At 41.2% G+C, this 26264-nt stretch overlaps 1 protein-coding gene across 1 annotated transcript; it reads left to right on the top strand.

Moving 5' to 3' along the window:
* The first annotated feature begins 11484 nt into the window (after positions 1-11484).
* On the top strand, positions 11485-19906 carry LMOD2 (leiomodin 2 (cardiac)). The gene is made up of 3 exons (XM_011995946.1): positions 11485-11914; positions 17455-18798; positions 19338-19906. The coding sequence occupies exons 1-3, from the start codon at positions 11642-11644 to the stop codon at positions 19362-19364; spliced, it is 1644 nt and encodes a 547-aa protein (XP_011851336.1). The 5' UTR covers positions 11485-11641; the 3' UTR covers positions 19365-19906.
* Positions 19907-26264: the final 6358 nt, after the last annotated feature.

Below are 26264 nucleotides of genomic sequence, written 5' to 3'. Positions count from 1 at the left end.
GGCAGGAATTGGCAAGGGATCATGTTACCAGTGGGATGGGTCTTTTGTAACTTCTCTGAAAACCAGCTCCGATTCACTGAAGATGCATAGAAAGGAGAACAAAGAGAAACTGGGGACTCCCGGCGGGGGCAATCAGAGAAGGCAAATATTCAACAGGCCCTAGATCTCAAGAACGCAGGGCCAGGGCGCTGTGGAAGTAAAGGTCAGTTAGGAGCTGCAAGTCTGTGTGAAAAGAGAGTGCCTTTGATTTTCATGATAAAATTTCAAATAAAAAGTCTCAGTAACCAGATATCAGCTTTCAAGCACTAACTGTCCCATTGTCAGGCCACACTGAGTCCTCGTATTCCTGTACTTTGAAACTGACTTTACCTCTCTACCCCATTCACAAAAGATCTCAACTTTTCTGCCCTTTAATACAGCACTTACCTGCAGGAACTGGAGTCTTCTAAAGTGACAGTTGTCATGACCCTGAGGAAGGAACCATACCAAGGAGATCCCTGTCTTGGGTGCTAACCCTCCACATCATTCATCTTAATACTACAGCGAACAACTCTGTCCAAACTTGTCAGACCAACACTCGAGGTTTCAGGACAGGTAATTGCTGGAATGAATGGAAGACCTTCTACTCCACCTCCAGGAAAATTTCCTTTATGAGAACTTTAGTTGAGCTTTATTAGAACCTTCTAGTCCACCTCAAGTAAAATGTCCTTTTATTAGAACTTAAATCTGCTTCCTGTTTCATAAGTGGAATTCCATATTCACCATCTACTGTGTAAGATGAAAGACTTGGTTGATAAATTCAGCTATTTCTCTTTTTTTTCTGAAAATCTTTTTCTTTGGTCTTTACAGTTTTAACATTATCAGTTTATCTTTCTATTTGCTTATGTAGGACTCATTATTACATGTTTGAATCAGAGTAACAAACAATAAGTAGACCTACTATACACAGGTGAAGCATTAGATGCTCTATTACAAATCTTTGTCTTTCATCCCATCCTTCTTTCTTTTTGATACATTTTGAATGCCTAACTAGTAGATCTCAATGTGAGAAGCAGTTTGGACTCATTAGAACATAACCATACCCATCACTTACTAGCTGGGCATACTTACAGGGATTTTTTAACCTCTCAGAACCTCAGAACCCACTTTTATCCTTTGTAAAAGGGAACTAATTCAGTAGTGTTTAGTTCAGCAAGTGTTGTCTCAAACACGTTAAGTGTTAATATACACAATTATTAAATGGAGATCATATTAGCATGTTGTACTGCCTGGCACATTGACTGCATATAAAAGTATTTTATAAACTATAAATGTTATAAAATTGCAAGATATTATAAATAGCTCGAATAATTTTAAATTTGACTCATGCTCACTACCACAGGCTGGCATAGCTGGGAGATTTGCTTGGCTGCCAAACCTGAGAGTGAAGACTTGATAAGGATATTGCCAGTTCTCATCTGATCCCTTTGGCCTGTTTGCTTGTTGTCTGTACAGAGCCTGACCTCTGCCTGACATTCTCCCCCGGGAGCCTCTTTCCAGCTATCTGAGAAGCTCCCAGCAAACTGACTGAGCAATGTCGGAAGCTTAACTTCCTTAGGAGCCATTACATTAGTTCAGCAGCCTAATTACAAATCATCCGTAGGAAATGTTGAAAACCCAAACCCTTCCGTGTAACTGGGAAACATGTTAGATCTATTTCAGGCAGCAACCTTGCACCTGTGCAGTGAGAGAAATTAGATTAAGACTTTATTTTAAAAAGGCAGGTGCAGAGGGAGGGTGAAAGTTAGGAATAGCTTGTTAACAGTAGACTCAACATTTGTGAGAATAAAAGAATTTCCAGTTTCCCAAATTTGCCAATGATAATGTAACATATTGTTGATGAAAAAGCTAAACTCTGTAAAATATTTAAACAAGTTTGTTCTGAGTCAATATGAGTGACTATGGCCCAAGGTACAGTCTCAAGAGATTCTGAGAAAGAGTCCCCAAGGCAGTTGGGTTATAGTTTTATACATTTTAGGGAGTTTTATACATTTTAGGGAGATAGGAGTTATAAGTAAAGACATAAATCATACATGGAAGATGTACATTAGTTCAGCCTAAAGAAGCAGGATAGGCTGGGCGTGGTGGCTCATGCCTGTAATTCCAGCACTTTGGGAGGCTGAGGCAGGTGGATGATGAGGTCAGGAGTTCAAGACCAGTTTGATATGGTGAAACCCCGTCTCTTCTAAAAATACAAAAATTAGCCGAGCATGGTGGCATGCGCCTGTAGTCCCAGCTACTCAGGAGGCTGAGGCAAGAGAATGGCTTGAACCCAGGTGGCGGAGGTTGCAGTGAGCCGAGATTGCGCCACTATACTCAAGCCTGGGTGACAGAGTGAGACTCCGTCTCAAAAAAAAAAAAGAAAAAGGCACGATATCGGGGCCATTAGTTGAAAGAGTTAAACTTTGTCTAAAAACATAGGAAGTCAGTAGAAAAATGTTTGAGCTAAGACAAGGAGGTTGCAGAAGCCAAGGCCCTTGTTAAGTAAATGAAGTCTCATAGGAGGCAGCCCTCAGAGAATATGTGATGCTACACCACAGTCATGTTGGAATTTGGAATCTTATTGCCACCAGAGAAGTTTTGTCAGTCTTACTATAACCTCCCAAGGGGTTCGCCTTGCCCACTGTCTAGAGAGAGCGATTCTTCAAGACAGAGGAATTGCAATAGAGAAGGAGTAATTCACGCAGAGCCAGCTGTGGGGGAGACTAGAGTTTTATTATTCAAATCAGCCTCCCTGAGCATTTCGGGAGCAGAGTTTTCAAGGACAACTTGGTGGGTGAGGGGAAGCCAGTGAGCCGGGAGTGCTGATTGGTCACAGCTCAGAGATGGAATCACAGGAGTCGAAGCTGTCTTCTTGTGCTGGGTCAGTTTCTGCATTGGGGCCACAAGATCAGATGAGCCAGTTTATCCATCTGGGCGATGCTATCAGGTGCAGGGTCTGCAAAATATCTCAAGCATTGATCTTAGGAGCAGTTTAGGAAGGGTCAGAATCTCGTAGCCTCCAGCTGCATGACTCGTAAACCATGATTCCTAATCTTGTGGCTAATATTAGTCCTACAAAGGCAATCTAGTTTCCTGGAAAGAAGCAAGTCTACTTTGAGAAAGGGCTGTTATCATCTTTGTTTTAAACTATAAACTAAGTTTCTCCCAAAATTAGTTCAGCCTACACTCAAGAATGAACAAGGACAGCTTGGAGGTTAGAAGCAAGATGGAGTCAGTTAAGTCAGATCTCCTTCACTGCCTCAGTCATAATTTTGCAAAGGCGGTTTCATTATGATTTCTGATGTTAATGTTGGCCAGTTGTGCTTAAACTCCAAAATGGAGAGGGTATAATGAGGTGTGTCCGACCACCTTCCTGTCATGGCCAAAATTCAGTTTTTCAGGTTTCTCTGGGATCTCCTTGGCCCAAAGGGCTGTCTGTTCAATAGAATGGAGGAGGGGGGAGGTGCTTAGAATCTTATTTTTGGTTTATAATATGATATCAATGTTTACTCACCAGCAAACTGAGGGCAATTTAAATAAGAAAGGCATCCATGAAAGGGACAAAAATGCCACTATGAGATATGAGCACTTAGTGGTCAATTGGGCTCACTCATTACACTGGGGGACACACTGAAAGGCAGACTGACCATGAAGAGTGAGCTTCAGGTCCTTGTGGGTGTTGGGGTTTCCAGGATTAGTAGAGAGCTCTTGGTGGGGAGAGAAGCCAGGTTACAATGAAGTGGCATTTCTCTGAAAGCAGTTCTAATAAACTCCTTAAAGACATCACAGAAGAAAGAAGTCTAAATCACCTAAGACCCAGTACTTCATCATGATTTCTATTAATTGTTTTAAATACATTTTCACTTTTATAACTAATTTTGTATTTATAATTTTATATTATTAAAGAGGTTCCCAACATTGTATAATTCTTGGGTTCTATAACGCTGGATTTATTCTTGCCTTGCCTACTATCCAACTCATCAGTTTTGCATTGTTTTGTTTTGCTTTCTTTCTCTGTGTGTGTGTGTGTTTAATTACTTCCCGAACACTTACTAATTATGCTAGCCCCTGAGGATGGCAAATGGGGCAGACATGTTTTCTTCCTTGGAGAAAAGGCCTTTCCTGCGAAGACCTATTCGAAACATGGAATCCCAAGTGGGATACTACTACCATAAAATAGTTTTGTGGGAGCTGGGAGAACTAAGCTGGCTTCAGACATCAGGAAAGACCTCCCTGAGGAAGTGTTGCTTAAGATTTGAGTAAAGTAGAAGATGCAAAGGCTTTCCAGGCCAAGAAAGGAGCAGTGCAATGACTTGGGGATGAAGGATGTGTGGACAATTGAGCCCAAAGTGGCTCAAGTGTGAGAGTTGGAAGAAGTGGCCCAAGTTGAAGCTGGAAAGATGAGTAGGGCTTGATGCTGGAAGGGCCAGAGCTTACAGTTGAAGTTTCTATCTGAAGGACAATGGAAACCATTCAAGGGTTTTAGCCAGGGAACTAGTTGATGAGATTTGTGTTTTAAAAGGTTAACTCTGGCTGCATTGTGGTAAAGGGGAAAGAATCATGCAGCAATGCACCAGGGAAACTGCTAGTTCGTCATGACCATCATCCAAGAAAATGAGGACAGCAGCTTAGATTCAAGCAAGGGGAACAGCAAGAAATGAAGTAAGATTCAAGAGCTGTTTAAAATAGAAGAGCTTAGGTCTTCCAAAGGAATATAATGATGTTGGTGAAGGCAGGAGACAAAGGTAGCACACAGGCTGCAGCACGTGGTGGATGAGGATCCTATATTCGGAAACGTAGAAGCTGATTACCTGAGTGATAAAATTATCTGTACCCCAAACCCCCACAACATGCAGTTTACCCATGCAGCAACCTGTACATGTACCCCCTGAACCTAAAATAAAAGTTGGAAAGAAAAAAGAAGTGACAACAGAAATGAAAAAAGGACAAAAGAAAAGAAACATAGAAGGCTGGGAGAGTGGGTGGGGAAAGTATAAATGGAAATTAAAACACTGGTTTGGGGCAGGTTGAGTTTTAGCTACCAGTGATATATACTCAGATGGAGATTCCCTCCCTCCCTCCCTCCCTCCCTTCCTTCCTTCCTTCCTTCCTTCCTTCATTCCTTCCTTCCTTCCTTCCTTCCTTCCTTCCTTCATCACTGAAATACATATATTAAATCTGTGAGTGATAAAAGCCTATAGAAGGCCAGGTGTGGTGGCTCACATCAGTAATCCCAACACTTTGAGAGGCTGAGGTGAGCGGATCACTACAGACCGGGAGCTCAAGACCAGTCAACATGGCGAAACCCTGTCTCTACTAAAAAATACAAAAATTAGTCAGTGTGGTGGTGGGTGCCTATAATCCCAGCTACTTGGGAGGCTAAGGCAGGAGAATCACTTGAACCTGGGAGGCAGAAGCTGCAATGAGCTGAGATCGTGCCGCTGTATTCCAACTTGGGCGACAGAGCGAGATTCTGTCTCAAAAAAATAAATAAATAAAATAAAAATACAAGCCTATAGTAGAATAAAGCAGAGGATCAGTGGAAATGAGGATTTTAATTAAATATGAAATATATATTACATATGACATATACATATTATATATAATTAATAATTAAATATATTTGTATAATATGTTCATTTAACTCTGTTTGGTGGATATAAATAAGAATGCCTAAACAAATCTTTTAAAATGGGAATAGTTTCTGAAATTACCAAATTCTTCTCGAAATTTGGGGATTAATAAAGTTAGAAAACAAACAATTGGTAGGGCCTTGCAACGCTTTTAAACGCTTCCAACATTTCCACAAGAACGTAAGCCGCAAGCAAAGTGACTCACCTATAGGCAAGTGGGAGTCTCCTTCCATAGAGAGTGTTAGGCTCAAGTAGGAATTAGATATGTGTACATTTAGGAGCTCTCTCTGATCACCCTATAAATTCTAATTGTGGAAACACCAGATCTACTGGCAGGTCCAGTATTGCTGATTTTTGGAGGAACTGGTGAGTTTTTGCCACTCTCTTGTTGAGTCTCCATTAAATCAGGACACTTGCTAAGGTGAACAGTGTCCTGTTAGGCAACTATGGCTATGGATGATGCTATGGGGTAATGTTACATCCACCTAACACTAGATAGTAATAAAGTCCAAAACTCTTTGACATGGCCTAGAAGGCCCTTCAAATAAAGAAATACTCAACAAGTATAAGCACCTACCATGTGAAAGGCATGATACTGGGGGCTATTAAGAGGGGGGAGGGGTAGATACCAAAGCCATTTTTAAAAAGTAGTACATGAACCAGGGCCAGTTTCTGCCTCATCTCCACCTACTCTGCACCCCTATGCCAAATAGTCTGGTTTTTGTTTTTGTTTCCATACTCCTGTGCATTTGCCCAGAAGCTGGTCTTTCGGCCTGGAAAGCTCTATCTGATTCTGCACTTTCTCTGACTCCATTCATATAGGCTATATTGCTTCTTTATCTGTGCCCCACGGTTCTTCCCTCCCCGGCGCCTGGCTAGAGGCATCACTGCACTATGTTACTGTCAGTTGTCTGCCTCTCCCAGGAGTATGAACTTCTTGAGGGCAGAGACTAGATCAATTTCCATTTTCTGTTTATAATCCCAGCTTCCAGCACAGACTTGTTCCATACAAGGTAGTTGGTAAATGTGTGTTGAATAAACAAACCAACAAACAAATGATAGTATTTTCAGGAGGAAACCAAAAGGAAAAAAAAGTTGAAAGGGGAAGCTCTGTTTTCACTAAAAAGGGAATTGCCAATATATTGGGAGATAGTATGCATCTGAGTGTATCTGAATATATCTCACTGGGAAGCCAGAACTATGAAAAAATTCTCCCCCAAGGCAGATTTTTTTAAACAAAATATTAACTGTCAAAAGGCTTGGAGTATTATTGACTGCAAAAACAATTCTATCCAAAAACATAATGTGACCAAGTAAAAATCTCAAAATACAAAATGCTGATGCTTGGAACATATAGGTGACTGGATTTTTTCAATGTAGACAAGGTTCCAAAGAAAACTAAATTATTCACCATATTTAATTCTAGTCAGGGTCAGGCAGATAGTGTTTGATCACTCAGCAGAATTGTATCCAGGAGATTTAAAGCTTGTGAAGGATACTTACAGGGGGAACCAGGAATTGAACCAACTCATAAGATCATTAGTGAGTTGTGATTATTATTATAATCGGAGTGATTTGTAACAAATATACTAGGATATCTAAATGACTGCTGTTTTTAAGGTCGTGTCTTTGAGAGACCATAATGGTTTTTTCCAGTGATGCTGCCACATAGCAAAAACACACACAAAAACAAACAAAAGGCATTAAACCTTCTCTTTTGGAGCCATTTCAGAGTCACTCATGGGAAACATAAGATTTGGGGGGGGTGGGGGTGGAAAAAGAAATCCATATGAGATGATATTCTGGGTTGTTCCAATGACAAAATTTAAAATATATTGATTTTTCAAGAGACTAGTTTCAAAGCAATAAAAAGATTTTTCTGAAGACTTGAGTCATCCAACAATGAAGTGAGCTTTTGAAGATGTGCTGTTTTCACTGAAGATGTTCAAGCAAACACCAGATGATCACATACAGAAGTGATAGAAAATTCATGTATTTCAAAGTCCTTTTGAAATCTGAGAATCTGTGATTCTAAAATATCTGAATACTAACTGTATATTATAGTCTGCTTGTATTGAGCCCAGGTCTATGTTCAAATGTTACCTTACTACAGAGATCTTCCTAGATGAAATTTTACCCCCATAATCTTCCTTCCCTTTTACCCTGCTCTAGTTTTCTCCGAAGAACTTCTATCTAATATGTTCTATATTTACATGTTTGTCTAGATATTGTCTGTCTCTCCCAATTAGAATGTAAGCTCTACGGAGGAAGGAACTTTGTTGATTGCGTTCACTTCTCTAACCCAAGCAACTAAATTAGAATCTGGAATGTAATATGTGTTTTGTCAATTGTCCAGTAAAAATTAGCAAGAAAAAAAAAAAGATGTTACAGAACGATTACAAACATGAGATAGGGTAAAACACAATTCCAGTGTTTCTTTGCACATATTTATATACCCTAAAACTTGCACAGTAGTCAACATATCACATGTGGCCAATATATAATTGTTGAAAGAATGAGCTCATGCTATCGTTTAGACATCTTTTCTTCTTTATTTCCCAAAAGCACATAGATTTTTACATGGTTGTAATCTTTATTCATCCTTTTACCTAAAATGTGATACTACAGCTGAATGACTCATCTTATGCCTCAGATCTGGCTATCATGACTTGATGTTATTGCCAAAAATCAAACCCTTTCAAATAAAAAAGATGGGCCCTCGCTGAGCTGAGGTTACCCAAAAGCATATGCTACAGGATGTAAAAAAAAAAAAAAAAAAAAAAAAAAAAAATGAACTCATTATTTCTAATTCTATCATCATCTCTCCCATTAGCATCACTGAAGTGTCATAGTTATTTTTGGAGCAGAATACCATAATGAGTTAAGATCAAAATAGTTACCCAAAACATTCTCACAAGACAGCAAAGTCAGATAGACTTATGCGCATCCTGATTTCAAAACTTATTATAAATCTACAGTAATTAAGACCATGCGATATTGCATAAGAATAGATATATAGATTAACAGAACAGAATTGACTGTCTAGAAATAAGCCCTTGTATTTATGGTCAGTTAATTTTCCACAAAGGTGCCAAGGTAATTCAATTGAGGAAAGGATAGTTTTTTCAACAAATGGTGCTAGGACAATTGAATATCTGTGTGCAAAAAGATACATTTGGGCCAGGTGTTGTCACTCACACCTGTAGTCTCAGCACTTTGGGATGCTGTGGCGGGGGCAGCACTTGAGTCCATGAGTTTGAAACCAGCCTGAGCAACATGGCAAAACACTATCTCTACAAAAAATAAAAAAACATTAACTGGCCATAGTGGCTTGCCATCTGTAGTCCCAGCTACTCGAAGGCGGTGGTGGGAGGATCACCCGAGCCCAAAAGGTAGCGGCTACAGTGAGCTATGGAGTGTAATGGTGCCATTACACTCCAGCCTGGGCAACAGAGACAGACCCTGCCTAAAAAATAAAAAATAAAAAAGATGAATATATACCTTTAAAAAATAAAAAACATGAATATATACACACAAGTCAAAATGGGTAGGAAACCTAAATAAACCTAAAACTATACAACTTTCAGAAGAAAATATGAGTAAATCTCTGTGACCTTGGGTTGGAAAAAAATTTTCTTTTTTCTTTTTTCTTTTTTTGTGAGACAGAGTCTTGCTCTGTCACTCAGGCTGGAGGGCAGTGGTGCCATCTTGGCTCACTGCAACCTCTGCCTCCTGGGTTCAAATGATTCTCCCACCTCAGCCTCTGGAGTAGCTGGGATTATAGGCATCTGTCACCATGCTCAGCTAAAGTTTTTATGTTTAGTAGAGACAGGGTTTTGCCATGTTGGCCAGGCTGGTCTTGAACTCCTGGGCTCAAGTGATCTGCCCACCTCAACCTCCCAGAACACTGGAATTACAGGCATGAGCACCGTGCATGGCCAGAAAAATATTTCTTAACTGTAACACCAACCAATACAAGAAAAAAAATTGATAAATTGCACTTGGACATCACCAAAATTTAAAAAGTTTGCTCTTCAAAACGAACCAAAAGACAAGCTCCAGAATAAAACAAACATACACCTAATAAAATATCTGTCTCCAGAATATATAAAGATTCTTACAATTCAATAATAAGGAGATAATTAACCCAATTTTAAAATGGCCATAAGCGAGAGCTTGAGGCTGCAGTGAGCTATGATCACTCCACTGCACTCCAGCCTGGGTGACTGAGCAAGACCCTGTCTCAAAAATTTTTTTTAAAAAGGGGGAGGTAAGATTTGAATAAATATTTCACCAAAGAAGATATAAGATGGTCAATAAACACATGAAATGATGAACATCATTAGTTACTAGGGAAATGAAAATTAAAACTATCATTTGACACCCTGTAAAATGACTATAATAGAAAGACAATCAATAATAGGTGAGGATGTCAAGAAACTGGAACTCTCATTCATCGTTGATGGGAATGTCATTTTGGAAAACAGTTTTTTACAGTTTCTTAAAAAGTAAATTTATCATATAACCCAGTAATTCTGCTCCTACATAGCTACTCAAAATAAATGAAAACCTGAGGTCACTCAAACACTTGTATGTAAATGTTCATAGAAACTGTATTCATAGATAAAAGCTAGAAACTCAAAGCTAGAAACAACCCAAATATTCACCAGCTGCTGAGGGTATAATCAGAATATCATGTACGATACATGTATTGATAAATGTATTTTTGTTTGCATTAATACTTTAATAGATTTTACATATCTGTAAAATGGTATTACATTTATGAAGTCCTACAAACTATGGGTTTATTTGAACATACATATAACAAAATGGTCATATATACTTTCTTTTTTTAATTTGTGCAAATGTATGGAGTACATAAGAAAATGTGTTGCATATATATATAATACATACTGATCAAGTTGCATATATAATTTCAAATTCACATCTCTTCCATTTTCAGGCCAGGTACAAATCTGGGCTCAGATTCTAGCTGTCTTACTTCTTAGCTCTGTGCTCCCATGCTAGTAACTTAACCTCTCTGAGTGTGTACTAGTAAAGTATGGGCACTAATGTACCCCTTACAGGATTGTGGAATTAAAGGAGATAATGCTTAGCACTGGAATGGCATAATGTCAGTCCTTAACAAATCATACCCAGTACTATGGTTTGTCTTTTTAGAGTTTTATTTGCAAGTCTAGTTTTTCACTAGTAGTCATGGTGAGAAGGAGGAAGCATTTCGTTCAGTGGAGAGAGACACCTCTCTGTACTTTCAGCTCTCTGACTTCTGACGTTACACTTAATCTCTCCATGCCTCAGTTGCCAACATCTATAAATGAGAATCATGTTATTCATCTCACAGGATTTATGATTAGAAAAACTGATTAAAGTGCTTTGTAAACCGCAAAGTACAATAAAATTATGAAATATATTATTATGACCTTCTGTCCCCATCAGTAGCACCCACAGTATGTTTATAGAAGAACCAGAATAACTACCCATGCAGTACTGTGGAGACATTTCTCAACCCGAAGATTATAATGAAAAAATCTTTTCATGGCCATGGTGGTGGTGGCAAGTCATTTTCAAAATAAATTTTATTCCCCTGTTGTTTGAATACAAAGTGAGAAGAACTATGTTACTCCTTATCTGAAACACTCTCTGCCTGTCCTCATGAGCTATCAGGCTCAGCTAAATATGGCCCTGGCCAGTATGTTAATAATCCCCACTGGTTCTGAGACCTCCATCCACCACCGATGTGACATTCTTTGTGTTCAAATGTCTAGCTGACGTCTGATGCTTAAAACAGCCCATGCTTTCACCCCTCTCTGCATTGTCACAGCCCTGTATCACCACTCTTAAAAGGCTCCCGCAGCCACTCCTAGCACCAGTTGTTGACCAGTCTGCCACTTGCCTCCCTGCCTGCTTCTGGCTGCCTTGAATGCCTGTTCCTTCAAGCTCCTTCTGGGTCTGACAAAGCAGGGACCATGTCTACCTTTGGCTACCGAAGAGGACTCAGTAAATATGAATCCATCGACGAGGATGAACTCCTCGCCTCCCTGTCAGCTGAGGAGCTGAAGGAGCTAGAGAGAGAGTTGGAAGACATTGAACCTGACCGCAACCTTCCCGTGGGGCTAAGGCAGAAGAGCCTGACTGAGAAAACCCCCACAGGGACATTCAGCAGAGAGGCACTGATGGCCTATTGGGAAAAGGAGTCCCAAAAACTCTTGGAGAAGGAGAGACTGGGGGAATGTGGAAAGGTAGGCTCTCGGGACTTTTCATTGGCTAACCCCACCTCCCCATCACCCCATCCCAAACCTAGACACTTGTTTTCCCTAACTTCTCAATTCTAATCACTTGAATTTTTCTATAATCCATTTATACTTGCTATTAAATCATTTCTCAGGCTGAAATAATCATGTAAATGCTATGGTCACCCAATGGATCATAATATGTAAAATTCTTAATTGGGGCTCTTTGATTACAAACAGAAAGCTCAAGCGGAAAATAATTCTCAACCAGTGTATGGGATTCAATATTTTGCCAAACATAAGTCTTGTTGGAGCTATAAGTTGGTAATGTTCCTAAGATATATGTGTACGTATAACATGTATACATTTTTTTTTTCAGTTAAGTACATTTATTCTCTCCTATAAAGACAAAAGTGGGAACACTGGTTGCTTTGACTGTGATAGTAGCTATGGTGAAATAGTTCTGTTCCAACACCAAGAAGTGTGGGGTGGTGGGAAGTACATGACACTGAGAGTCACGGGGCCTTGTTGAGAGTCCCTGCTCTGTTCCCATGTTGTTAGACCTTGAACAGTCACTTCAGGGTTCGCTTTCCCTCTGGATATCGAGGGAGTTAGAGACAGTGTTTCTTTTGTGAAGCAAGAACCCCTTTGAAATTTTGATAAGTTATGAACCGTCTTAAAATAGCCCTGGGTTTGTGCAAAATACACCAACTTTTGCATAGAATTTCAAAATGATAACACATCCTGAAACCCATCTGAGGACTCAGGGGCAGCACAGCTGTATAGATGATCTCTAAGATTTCTGTCTTCTTTACGATGGTGATCCTGAGATTAGTAAATGTGCTTATATCAGAGCTCAGGTCTATGAATCTCTTGTGTACTGCCCAGTAAATGGTTACTTTGAATTTGCCAAATGAGTCATTACCAGCAGGAAGTCCAAAAGACTACTATTCTCTGGGAAAATAGTAATGATAATGAAGTGTCCATATAACAAAAAAAAATTCTTCCGGAATTATGGAAGAACAGAGGGCAGGAGAAACAGTTTAAAACCCTTGCATTCTGTTAGAATCATCTAAAGTCAAAATGGCCTAAAGCCAATGGCAAGACTTCCACAGCACTAATCTAGGGCTGTTAGATGATCTTGGTGATAGGGTTATGTGGGCCACAATTGCAGCAAGATATGTGTGAGTTTTGTCCATGTCAATCATTGCAGGAAGGGCCACTGGGATCCGGCCAGGGTCTGCCAAGGCCATGGTATTGAGCAGCTAGAAGGGGTGTGTTAGAAGGAAGGACACATACAAGTCAGTACTTGGGCAGGTCAATTCCTCCACAACCATTGTTTTAAGAGGGATTTTTTTTTCTTTGATGTGATAATGAGTGTCAAAATAATAACGACATTATTATCACAATTATTTAAAACTCTCTAATAAAACTGGCCGGGTATGGTGGCTCACACCTGTAATCCCAACACTTTTTTGGGAGGCTGAGGCAGGAGAATCACTTGAGCCTAGGAATTCAAGACCAGCTCTGGCAAATAGTGAGATCTCATCTCTAAAACAAGCAAACAAACAAAAAAATTAGCTGGGTGTGGTGGAACATTAGCAAGTGGTAGTCCCAGCTGCTCAGGAGGCTGAGGTGGGAGGATGGCTTCAGCATGGGAAGTTGAGGCTGCAGTGAGCTACGGCTGTGCCACTGCACTCAGTCTGAGCCACAAACCGAAACCTTGTCTCATTTAAAAAAAAAAAAAAAGAATAAAACTGTCTCAGAATATCCAGGCTATACAACCAGTGTATCAATAATCCAACAAAGACTTTTTAATGTCACAATGTGTGACAGTGGTGGAAGCAAAGGGCAAAACTTGTCGTCAGCTGGATGAACCCACCTGATCCTGCCAAAGGTTTTGCTGATCCCTGCTCATGGCTTATTAGCTCAATTAGAGAGGCTGCTGTGTTGATGGACTTCAGTTCCTTTCTAGGCTAGTTAACTTTTCTCCCAGTACTTTCCCTGCTGGCCAGCTCTCTGTAGTTGCAAAGCGTGATGAGCAGGAGCTTGCTGATGGAGGGTGCAAATCCAATTCCCACAACAGGAAAACTCTCCATGCAACTGTGGGGTGGCTGGGGGAACAAGGTAGATGCGTAAGGGAAAAGCCGTAAAGTAGGGACCCTGAGAAGGAGCGGAGGGTCTTGACTGATTATCAGGCGGCTGGCTCTGTAAAGGCTTACAAAAAGCAGACGCAACACCTGTTGAATTGCAGACTTTCTGCCCACCTGGGTTTACACAAACTTACGCCACACTGGAGCTCCCGGGGACCCTAGAATACCAATGGTCTAGCTCCCCTATTGACAGTGGTTCAATCTCAGCACAGGTGCCAATGAGTTTCTCCCATTATCTCACTTCATTCTTAACTTTCTGCACTGGAGAACTGAGACAAGGCGAGGTTAAGAAATTCATTAGAAGTTAACAGAACTGTTAATTACATAGACCTGAAAATTAAAGAACATTTCAAAATTGTGGGTGCCCAGTCAGCAGCATTAGCATTACCCGGGATCTTCTTAGAACTGCAAATTATAGAGCTCCCCTCAATCTGATGAATGAGACACTCTGGGGATGGGGCCCAACAATTGGTGCTCTCACAGGTGGTTATGACACACAGTAAAACTTAAGAACCGCTCAACTACAGTTACCTCCTGAACAACATGGGGGTCAGGCCCACCAACTCCTGCCCCTGCAGCATCCAAAATTCATGTATAACTTTTGACTCCCCCAAACCTTAACTACTAATAGCCTACTGTATACCAGAAGCCTTACCAATAACATAAACAGTCAATTAACACATACTTTGAATGTGATATGTACATACATAATAGGGAGGCAATCAGGAGAAATGGCCACTCTTCTTATTACCTGATTTGTTTTCTAAGTTTGCTAACATTCCCCTTCTCCTTGTCCAGTCCCTTGACATCTCATCTCCCACCTCCTCATTCTACACCCTCCTTCCCACCTCCATTCTTCAAATAATCAGGGTTAATGCCAAAGCAGTGGCATATAGGAAATCTGTCATAAAACAGGCCCCTAGGGACAGAATATTTTATAAAGTGAGCAAAGTCTGTTTTTTGCATCCTTTCACCTCGCCTCTGTAGACACCTTTTCCCCTTCTGTTCTTCTTTCTGCAGACGTCCCCCACCTAGGGTGACTAATCATCTCAGATTGTCCGGGACTGTCTAGATTTCATGACTAAAATCCTGGGGAAGCCTTCGCACTCAGGCAAACTGGGAGGGCTTGTCACCTTTCTCCTGTGTCTAGTCCTAACTCTCAGCTGTGGTTAACCAATGTCAACTTAGAGCCATTCGGTAAACAAATAATTATTGAGCTCCTACTACATGCTAAGCACTGTGCTAGGTGAGCAAAGCAGACATGGTCCGCTGCTCTCAACAGCTAACCGTCTGCTGGGGAAAACAAGTGACCAAAATAAAGACTGACAGGTACTTTATTGGGGGCGAGTACAGTGCTACGGGAATGCATTGGAGGGATAATTGGAGGGGATGTCAAAGAAGGCTTTCTGGGAGAGCTATCATTTAGATGCTATACGACAACTCACAGTTTCAGGTATTACCTGTCCAGGTACATTACGAGGGGAAAACAGATCTTGCAGATAGAGCCAGAGGGTCTTTAAAAAACCAAAGGGAATAAAATGTAATGGTGTTATACAAGGCTGTATACCTTGGATTTTGAGACAGGCCCCTTTCCTCCAAATACTAAAACAGCTAAAAATACATACAAACACATGAACACACACAGCTTTACAGGGACTAGAATTATAAGGAATTTGGAGTGGAATGGGGATGAGGAGAAGTTAGCCCACAATTCTTTCCTTCTCGGGTTAATCAATTTGTTTCACTGCTGGACAGGGAAGGCTTCCTCTCTCCCCTCGCATATGCCCGCAGACTTGGCTAGAGCCACACTCTTTTTCTTATGTTGCTGCATTGTGACTTGCAGCCAGCTGCCACGAAACCTTTCTCTCTCTCTCTCTCTCTCTCTCTCTCTCTCACACACACACACACACACACACACACACACACACACACGCAGACACACAGAGTATCCGTCTCTCTCCCTCCCTGCTCCTGAAGAAGGGAGTAAAAGGGAGTAAATTAAGACTGGACAAGTCATCCCAGGAGTGGCTGACCCCTTCCCCAGGCCATCGCTTGGTGCCTGCCACTCCAAAGAGTGGATAACTGGAGGCTATTTTGTGACAGCAACTGGGCAAACAAGCCTGGAGATAAGTGCGGTGTTTTCCAAAGCTAGATCCACATGCCTCAGACAGCGGGCACCCTTGGGGTCAGAAAAAAGTTGCCAATAGAGAGAGAAGAATCAGGGCTTGGAGGACAGGGCAGGGTCCCAGGGCTGCAGAAAAGATAAAGAGAAAGGACTAAAGAGACAGCAGGAGAAAAAAATCAGACTCTGTCAGCAATTTCTAGACCTTTATTTTTGTAAAAATCAGAAAAGATAGCAAGAAAAAGAGAAACAAGGGGTCACTTGGGCTTCTTTGTACAGCAAGTCTTGTAAACAGGAAAGACAAAGATAGAATGAAATCGTGTTTGCCTGAAAGCCTTTCATAATTGATACATGCTAAATAATTTAAGACCATCAGGCTGGGGCAATGGCTTGCTTCAAGATTTTCTACTGTTCTCTGTTGTTCCATCCACTTTACTGGTTAGAATCTAGTGGGTGCCACTAGACCCACCTGGTCTTCTGCAGTCTGTCTCATTTAACCCTGGACTAGATGGAGGTTTCAAGGTGCATCGAACTGGATTTTGACCTCCTGCTGTCCTGAGCAGCAGCCCTGCCTTTAGACTTCCCTTGCCCAGATAAGGGACAGCTACAGAGGCAGCTCTCAGGTGATTCAGAGTCTCTGAATCTCTGTGCCGGCTCTACCGCAGAGGCAGATAAATGCTGGAGGAGCAAATGACAGCTCTGCTTCTGTCTACACTGAGGCAAGGCCTGACAGAGAGTGGTTGGCTTCTCTCACATTTGCTATGGATGGCAGATTTGGGAATTTTTGAGCATTAAAAAGGGGAACTCATTAACATATTGTATATTTTTGTTGTCATTTGATTGCTTGAGATGGAGAAATAAGACAGAGTGATTCCAGACGGGAGGGTTGAATTTGCTACATTGTAAGTAAATGGAGAGTTAACCAGTAAGAGTCGGTCCTCAGGAGGTGGACAAATTTATCAAGGTTTTCCAAAGCTGAAGTTCTGATTTATTTGTTCAGATTAGCAAAATGATTATATAATTTTATTCAATAAGTTGAATTCTGGATATTCTGCAGAAAACAAGAGAAATGTTTGTAGAAAAAGCTATTGCTCTTTATTGCAATAAAATGTCAGCCTTGGTCATGAGAAGTAGACAGATCAGAAGCAGAGGACTGTTAACTTTTTTCCTTATAAACTTATGTCACTTGCCATGTGCTACTTTTGCAAGTTAAAAAATGTACTTAAAAATGATATCATTTTTAAGAAGCTTAACGATGATATCATACTCTTTAGGTTGCAGAAGACAAAGAGGAAAGTGAGGAAGAGCTTATCTTTACTGAAAGTAACAGTGAGGTTTCTGAGGAAGTGTATACAGAGGAGGAGGAGGAGTCCCAGGAGGAAGAGGAGGAAGAAGACAGCGATGAAGAGGAAAGAACAATTGAAACTGCAAAAGGGATTAATGGAACTGTAAATTATGATAGTGTCAATTCTGATAACTCTAAGCCAAAGATATTTAAAAGTCAAATAGAGAACATAAATTTGACCAACGACAGCAATGGAAGAAACACAGAGTCCCCAGCTGCCATTCACCCTTGTGGAAATCCTACAGTGATTGAGGACGCTTTGGACAAGATTAAAAGCAATGACCCTGACACCACAGAAGTCAATCTGAACAACATTGAGAACATCACAACACAGACCCTTACCCGCTTTGCTGAAGCCCTCAAGGACAACACTGTGGTGAAGACGTTCAGTCTGGCCAACACGCATGCCGACGACAGTGCGGCCATGGCCATTGCGGAGATGCTCAAAGTCAATGAGCACATCACCAATATAAACGTTGATTCCAACTTCATAACGGGAAAGGGGATCCTGGCCATCATGAGAGCTCTGCAGAACAACACGGTGCTCACGGAGCTGCGTTTCCACAACCAGAGGCACATCATGGGCAGCCAGGTGGAAATGGAGATTGTCAAGCTGCTGAAGGAGAACACGACGCTGCTGAGGCTGGGATACCATTTTGAGCTCCCAGGACCAAGAATGAGCATGACGAGCATTTTGACAAGAAATATGGATAAACAGAGGCAAAAACGTTTGCAGGAGCAAAAACAGCAGGAGGGATATGATGGAGGACCCAATCTTAGGACCAAAGTCTGGCAAAGAGGAACACCTAGCTCTTCACCTTATGCGTCTCCCAGGCACTCACCCTGGTCATCCCCAAAACTCTCCAAAAAAGTCCGGACTGTGAGGAGCCGTCCTCTGTCTCCTGTGGCCACACCTCCTCCTCCTCCCCCTCCTCCTCCTCCCCCTCCCCCTCCTTCTTCCCAAAGGCTGCCACCACCTCCTCCTCCTCCCCCTCCTCCACTCCCAGAGAAAAAGCTCATTACCAGAAACATTGCAGAAGTCATCAAACAACAGGAGAGTGCCCAACGGGCATTACAAAATGGACAGAAAAAGAAAAAAGGGAAAAAGGTCAAGAAACAGCCAAACAATGTCCTAAAGGAAATAAAAAATTCTCTGAGGTCAGTGCAAGAGAAGAAAATGGAAGACAGTTCCCGACCTTCTACCCCGCAGAGATCAGCTCATGAGAATCTCATGGAAGCAATTCGGGGAAGCAGCATAAAACAGCTAAAGCGGGTAAGTAACCAGAGAACAGACACAGGGGCACAGATACAGTAAATGAGTTGTCCTCCGTTGCACGGTGGTACCAAAGTCACCTCTCACAATACTTATCAGTACTTTCAATATTTTAGTATGCGAGAGCAAACACGCCAAGTCTGAAACGTTAGGAGTGGGCACAAAAGTGAGCACATTTCCATTTGAGAGGAACGTCTGGGCCACTTTCCCAGCCTCTCAGTCATATAAGGGCCAGGACCATTTTAAGACACTCCCGGACATACATGTCCCAATTCCCTTAAGAAGAAAACCAGGGAATATAATCTAAATTCCAAAAGGATTCACCACTTGTCAAAAATTTTACCACAGAGTTGTGATTGATTTGATACCTAATTTATAACATAAAATGTATAACATGGTAACAACAATTATTACCATGCAGCAATAATCAACCTATGCTTGAGTTCCTCTCAGAGGATACTGCTAGAGACATATCCTACGGATATTTTCCCCTTATCATGTGTGTTGTTTCATTGAGAGAAAATCCGCTATTTTTGTAGGTGGAAGTTCCAGAAGCCCTGCGATAAAAACACGATCTCTAGAAGAGGATGCAGAACTGTTCAGTGGTATTACACAAAATGCATCGTGAGATGTTTCTAAAATAACTTCTGCAATTCAGAATGATCCCTGACTTTAAAAATAATCTCGCCCATTAATTCCGAAGAGAATCTTAAGAAACAATCAGCATGTTTCTTCTGTAAATATGAAAATAAATTTATTTTTTATGTTGTGAGATTTGTATTGGCAGGAAGCAATTAATTTAAAGATGCTCTTCCTATCTCTGGATGTGTTGGTAACTCCGACTTGTAATGAGTTCATGAAATGTGCTGTTATTTTTGTAATCTCAATAAATGTGGATTGAAGTTTTTTCCCTTTTTTTTAAGCCAAACTAATATTTTTCTGTGACTTGATACATCTGTCAGATTTTTGTAATCTCGATACATGTGTATTGAAGTTTTTTCCCTTTTTTAAAAAAGCCAAACTAATATTTTTCTGTGAGTTGATACATCTGTCAGGTGTGTATGTAACATTACTGGATATTAAAAAATATTACATTCTCCCCCAAAAAGGGTCTGAGTCCTAAGCATTTGCCTTTCTTTGTTTCCTCTTGTTCAAGAAAATCTGATCAGATCTCTTTCTAAAGGACTGCAAGCAAGAATTTTTTTTATTTTTTATTTTTTTTGAGACAGAGTCTGGCTCTGTTACCCAGGCTGGAGTGCAGTGGCGCAATCATACCTCATTGCAGCCTCAAACTCCTAGGCTCCACTGATCCTTCTGCCTCAGCCTCTGGAGTCCCTAGGACTACAGGCATGCACCACCACACCTGGCTAACAATTTGATTTTTTTGTAGAGACGGGGTCTCACTGTGTTGCCTAGACTAGTTTCCAACTCCTGGGCTCAAGAGATCCTCGTACCCGGGGCTCTCAAAGCACGGAGATTATAGGTGTGAGCCAGCGTGCCCAGTAAGAACTTTCTTCAAAGTGAGATAAAAAGTTGTGAAAAGATCCCCACTGTGGTCATTATCATCTTAGATTCATGGATGCTAGACCCAGGATGGAGCTGATGCTTCCATATTTCCGGAAGTCCCATAGATACCCAGATGTCGATTCAATCATTTGTTATAAAAATGAATGAACTGTTGAAGGAATAAAATTGAAAAGAAGTTTCATGGTAGGAAGGAAATAAGTGCTAGAGGAATACTGGAAGATAAGACCCCTAAATTCAAAGCTACATTTTGGCTGATGCTAAGGATGATTCAAGTAGCTCTTTGAACTCTCCTTGGATAAGCCTTAGTCTAGTGGGTCTCTACACAAATCACAACGATGCCAACATTCACAAAATAGACATGGGGACATGGGGCACATGCAATTTTTCCAGCTATCCTTCTACCCCTGTCACTCAAGAAGTGTCTGAATTCAAATAAGAGAAAGACATATTGAATTACCTTCTCTTCACTCTAGCTCTCCACTCTAATTTATGAAAGTTATAAGTCCCTCTAAAGTCCTTTGTATTAACTATGATTAGTGATGTATCCTTTGTGTCCTACAGATTATAACAGTGGTCTTGGCAAACTCTCTGGGTCACCCAGTAAATAATTGTTTGCTTCAGATACAGAGCTTTGGATTATCTCCAGTCAAGAGGATTGTGTTTCACTGGAAAATCTCTCCCATGGTCCTTCAGCCTGGCTCTTTGAGTCTGTTTCTGCTGTTCAGCCATTCTCTTACAGAATAACAACTGACATCATCACTTAAAAAGGATCCCAGTGGCCCATGAGCTGGTCGGTGCCCTGATTCCATGTGAGGGAGGGAAGGTGACTGATATTTTCTGAACTAAGTTGTCTCATGTTTTCACAATAACATTAGAAGGTTCTATTGCAATTTTATAGATGAGTAAACTGAGGTACAGAGAGGGTAAGCCTGGTGTCTCTGACTGTGAAGCTCATGCTCCTTTTGTGTCACTGTACCTCTCTTCTTCCATCCAGACTCAATCTCCCAAGGTTTACCGTTCTTAGAACAGTGGAGATCTTCATTTCCCTTGGTAGAGACGTCACTATTTTCACCTTGTGTTCAAAATGACATTCATTCTTGTTGTTCAAGGAAATAAAAGGTAAAATACAGGTTTTTAAAAGGCATGTATGTGTGCAGGTGTGTGAATTTAGAACAGAAAGCCAAGGCAGGCGTTCCCTTCCTCTGACCCTTGTGTGTGCGTGAAGACAGGGCTCTTCTAAGTCAAAGGGTTGTGAGAGGTGAACAGCTTCCACCTCCAGTCTGATGAGGCAGAGGAGCAAAAGTTTGCTGATAAACTGGGTCATTGATTAAGCCATGCGGAGATCCCAGGAGCGGGGTGTGGCAGCCCTCCTGAATAAAGAGGAAAAGGCTAGTACGAGTATTACCAGGAGCTGGTTGGGCTGGGGAGACTGGTCAAGCCTTCTCACCAGAAGCAAGTGATGAGGAGATACATTTTCTCCTTTGCATTTTAACAAGCTGCCTTACTGTGGCTTTCTGTGCCTTAAGAGAGACCAACATGTACTTACTAGAGACTTCACAAAGTTTAAATGAAGATACAGGCTCTCGCATCAATCTAAGAAACAATGTTATAAAGCACATAATAAGACAAGTATAATATGGTCAGATTCTAAGCGGGCACATTTTTCATTATGAAAAAAGCATTTCTACAATGTGTTCAGAATCCAGTACTGTAAACATGCAAAGTATTATGATGATCATTATTCAGCACAGAACGGGGATCCTGGTCCATCCTCCCTGGAAACTCATAGAGCTGATATGAAAACTAATTAGTTCATCCTCTATAAAGAGCTTTCAACTCACTGGGAGAGAGACTGTCCAAGAGCAATGAAGTGTTTAGGCTGTGATTAATGTGCGCATGTTAATCTCTGAAAGTACAGCTCAGTACAGCTCATCCTGATTTGAAACAGGGCCAGGATGCTGAGTCCCTCTACTTCATGAGCCCTGCTGCCACAGGTATTTAATAACTCGGTGTCAGCAGGATCTTGATTTAACACCTGCCCTGAGACTGTTGCTACCACTGGGTGAAAGGAAGAGGTAATTACAGGCTGCAGTGTCCCTATGCAGACGCCCTAAAGACGGGGAAATCAATACGCTCTTGAAAAGATCTCATAACTACTTCCTTTCTCGACACAGTTAAAGCTGCCTCTTCCTTGTTTTCTGAAGCTCTTAAGGTGGACTTTTATTTCCATAAATTGCCAAATGTATGATATAAAAGACTACAAATTGATCTAAAACTTACAAAACTCAGAAATATGGCAACAATATCGGTGCACTTAACAATCACAAATATTTTCTGAGTGCCTGCTGTGTTCCAGATACTCTTCCAAACACTGGAGGTAAACAGTGAGCAAAGGCAATAGAACCCCTGTCCTCATGTAACTTACATTCTAGTGTGAGGAGGAAGCTTACACTGCTCCTTCATGCATTCTGCATTTATTTATCAAGTGGCTCCTATGGACAGGGCACTCTCCTCCAGATTGGGGAGACCAAGCTGAATTAGAAAGTGTCTTCTACCTCAGAGTAGTGGGAATTTTAAGGAAACCAACCTTTCCAGAAGAGTAAACATTTTTTTAGTTCACAGGCTGTACAAAAATAACTGTTGGATGGCTTCAGCCTGTGAACCACGTTTTATCATAGATCCCTGATCTACAGCAGACTCTGGATCAAGGAAAGCTTCACAGAGAATGTGACACTATCCACATTTTTTTTTTTTTTTTTTTTTTTTTTTTTTTTTTTGAGACAGAGTCTTGCTCTGTTGCCCGGGCTGGAGTGCAGTGGCGTGATCTCGGCTCACTGCAAGCTCCACCTCCTGGATTCACGCCATTCTCCTGCCTCAGCCTCCCGAGTAGCTGGGACTACAGGCGCCCACCACCACGCCTGGTCAATTTTTTTTTCCCCGGTAGAGACGGGGTTTCACCGTGTTAGCCAGGATGGTCTCGATCTCCTGACCTTGTGATCTGCCCACCTTGGCCTCCCAAAGTGCTGGGAGTACAGGCATGAGCCACCACTCCCAGCCGACTCTATCAGAATGTTTAAACAATAAAGTGACCAGGCTAGGAAAAAAAAGTTTCATGGGTGTGGGGATTGGGAAAGACATTTCAATTTGAGGAAAAAGGCTAGTATAAAAAATGGTTGGAAACCATAGGATTTTATGTCATTCCGTAAAAAACAATTTGGTAAAAAGCTAACATTTTAGATTGTGTAGATTCTGTATGTCCTTTTCTTTTTAGAACTAAAATAACGTGTGATCATTAAGAAGAATCAGAACATACATATAAACAAAAGAACATAAAGAACCCCATTATCCTCTCCACACAGAAGAATTACTGATAACTCTTTAGTGCATATCTTTTATTTAGTTTTTTAATTTTTCTGAGACTCGCTCTGTCACCCAGGCTGGAGTGCAGTGGCACGATCTCGGCTCACTGCAACCTAGGCCTTCTAGGTTCAAGCGATTCTCATGCCTCAGGCTCTCAAGTAGCTGGGATTACAGGCATCCACCACCATGACTGGCTAATTTTAAAAATATTTTTAGTAGAGACGGGGTTTCTTCGTGTTGGCCAGGCTGATCTGGAAGTCCTGGCCTTAAGTGATCTGCCTGCCTTGGCCTCCCAAAGTGCTGGGGTTACAGGCATGAGTCACTTGTACCTGGTCTAGTGCATCTTTAAAAATTCTTCTCAATACATATTTGAACATATACATAACATTTTTTTTCTTCAAAAAGAAGATAGTTTACATACCGTTAAAATCCTATTTTATTTAAGCAATTTCAAGAACTGTTGGATATTTAGATTATTTTGATTAGTCCTGTCTCTGGTGTTACACACTTTGTTTGTCCCAGCTCTTCCCTTACTATTTAGCTATTGTAACTTTTAACTTTTCCAAAAGCCCTTAGAAGAAATGATTGGCTGACAAACCACAGCTAAAAAGCCATCTCCCAGATAGACTAGAGTTGTGTGGCATCATTGTGGTACACCAAAACTGGAAATTAGGTTCCAAAGAAATTGTCATGTTTACCAAGTTTGTCAGACAAATTATATGACAATCTGAACCACAGAGCATGTATTTGTAAGATTCATTTTTAAAAGCCAGTACAATTTTATCTGAATAAGAAGGCTGATATGGGCTGAGTGTTACAGGAGTCTGTCCTGAGCAACTTAGTGTAAGCTAGGGAATGTGGACTTAATTATGAAAAGCCAAGAGGAGCATCAAAGGAGCTCAAGAGGAGAAGTGACGTGATATTTATATAGGTTTTAAAATTATGACCTCTGTAACCAACAGAAGAATGGATTCAGTGAGGCCTAGGCTGGTGGTGGAAAGACCAGTTAGGAGACCGCTGTAATGATCTAAGAATGAAGTGATGCAGATTGAACGATGAACTCTGTGTAGGTGTAAAGAGGCTGGAACAGATAGAACAGAGACTAGGAAAGCATATACTCCCCAGAATTGGTTACTAGTTAGCTGTAGGGGGTGGGTTGGGGGCACTGGGCAACAAAAGAGAGGAGACTAGCGTGACATTTGTATTCCTAGCTGGGCCATCTGGGTGGTCCAGAATGCCATAAAACGGGGTAGGAAATATAGCAGAAGCAGGTTTGGGAGGGGGAAAGATGAGTTTAATTTAAAACACATGGTGTCTGAGGTGCCTGTCCATTTGAATGTGTGGGTCTAGAATCCTGGGGGTGGGATTTGTGCTGGAAGTAAGGATGTGTGGGTCATGTGTTATGAATAGTATTTAAGGGTAGGGGTTTGGATAAGGTCACTCAGGAAGAGTGTGGAGAATGACAGAGGCTGAGTATGATCAGAGAGGGCAGAGAGAAGTCAGATATGTTGTAAAGCAGAGAGCTGCACTACGGAAAGCACGTTCAACAGCATAAAATGCCTCAGTGAGTCCTAGAGTTAGAAAGTGTTTACCAGAACATCGACCTTGGTGACAGCAAGTTCATGGGACAGTGGAGGTGGAAATCAGATTGTAGGAGTGGTGTGGCACAACTCACCAAGATGAAGAGTGTAGTGTAGTCCTTCAAAAAGTGAGCACACTTCTCTGGTGGAGACTCAGAGGTTCCCCAAAGTCTCAGGATAAAAAAGGCACATCTTCTAGTATGTCATTTTACTTGACATGAGAAAAAACATTTCTCATATAAAGGTATATAAACTTATATCTAAGATCCAGATAAAGTCAACTGAAAACTTAATTCCCTCCATGACAGCTCAAAGTCTTATGCAAGATTTCTGAGAATTCCTGGATGGAGGGGTGGGGGCTGAAGGCTTGTATGCTCATGGTCCTCTTTGGTTTCATACTCTAAGCATGCATCTTGCAAACTTACGATTAATGCCACTATTCCAAACTACATTGACCACATCAGTCCTCATGCTTAACGTCCACAGACTCAATACGGCATGAAATTTTGGGAAATGAAGATGAGGTTGAGATTACAGCAACACAAACAACTTCAAATTGAGTATTAGATGCTCTATGATGAAAAATCCTTTGGCTAACTCACCACCAGAAAGTTATTCCCATGGCTATTTTGTTTTCTTGTTGGTTTATCCCTTCTTTTCCCTTCTCATGATCCTGTTTCATTACCACTGTCCTAGATTACTCTTGAGAATCCCAAATTCTTTCACTCTTTTATGTACTGCAAGTTCAGCTCTCTCCACCCTCCTCCCAAAGGCAGCTCTAGCTCTACCGCTGCACACCCAAATGGGTCAATATGACCAGCAGATACACCTTTTATTTAATAGGAGCCACTCCAAAGTTGTAGTTGTGAATAAAATTTTCTTCCCTTTGGAAAATGGTATATCTCCTTGGTCACCACAAAAACCCTTGCTAAGTCACTCATAATTGGACTATTGCATCGCTGATACTACCTAACTGGTTTCTCTGTCTTCATCTTTTTT

Source organism: Mandrillus leucophaeus, unplaced genomic scaffold, assembly GCF_000951045.1.
Source record: "Mandrillus leucophaeus isolate KB7577 unplaced genomic scaffold, Mleu.le_1.0 Scaffold5, whole genome shotgun sequence".
NCBI classification, from domain to species: domain Eukaryota; kingdom Metazoa; phylum Chordata; class Mammalia; order Primates; family Cercopithecidae; genus Mandrillus; species Mandrillus leucophaeus.
This window is presented reverse-complemented; position numbering and strand designations above follow the sequence as displayed.

Coding starts and splice junctions, on each gene's coding strand:
- LMOD2 (XM_011995946.1), top strand. CDS start 11,642: ATGTCTACCTTTGGCTACCGAAGAGGACTCAGTAAATATGAATCCATC. Junction 11,915..17,454: donor GACTGGGGGAATGTGGAAAG/GTAGGCTCTCGG, acceptor CATACTCTTTAG/GTTGCAGAAGACAAAGAGGA. Junction 18,799..19,337: donor GCATAAAACAGCTAAAGCGG/GTAAGTAACCAG, acceptor CTATTTTTGTAG/GTGGAAGTTCCAGAAGCCCT.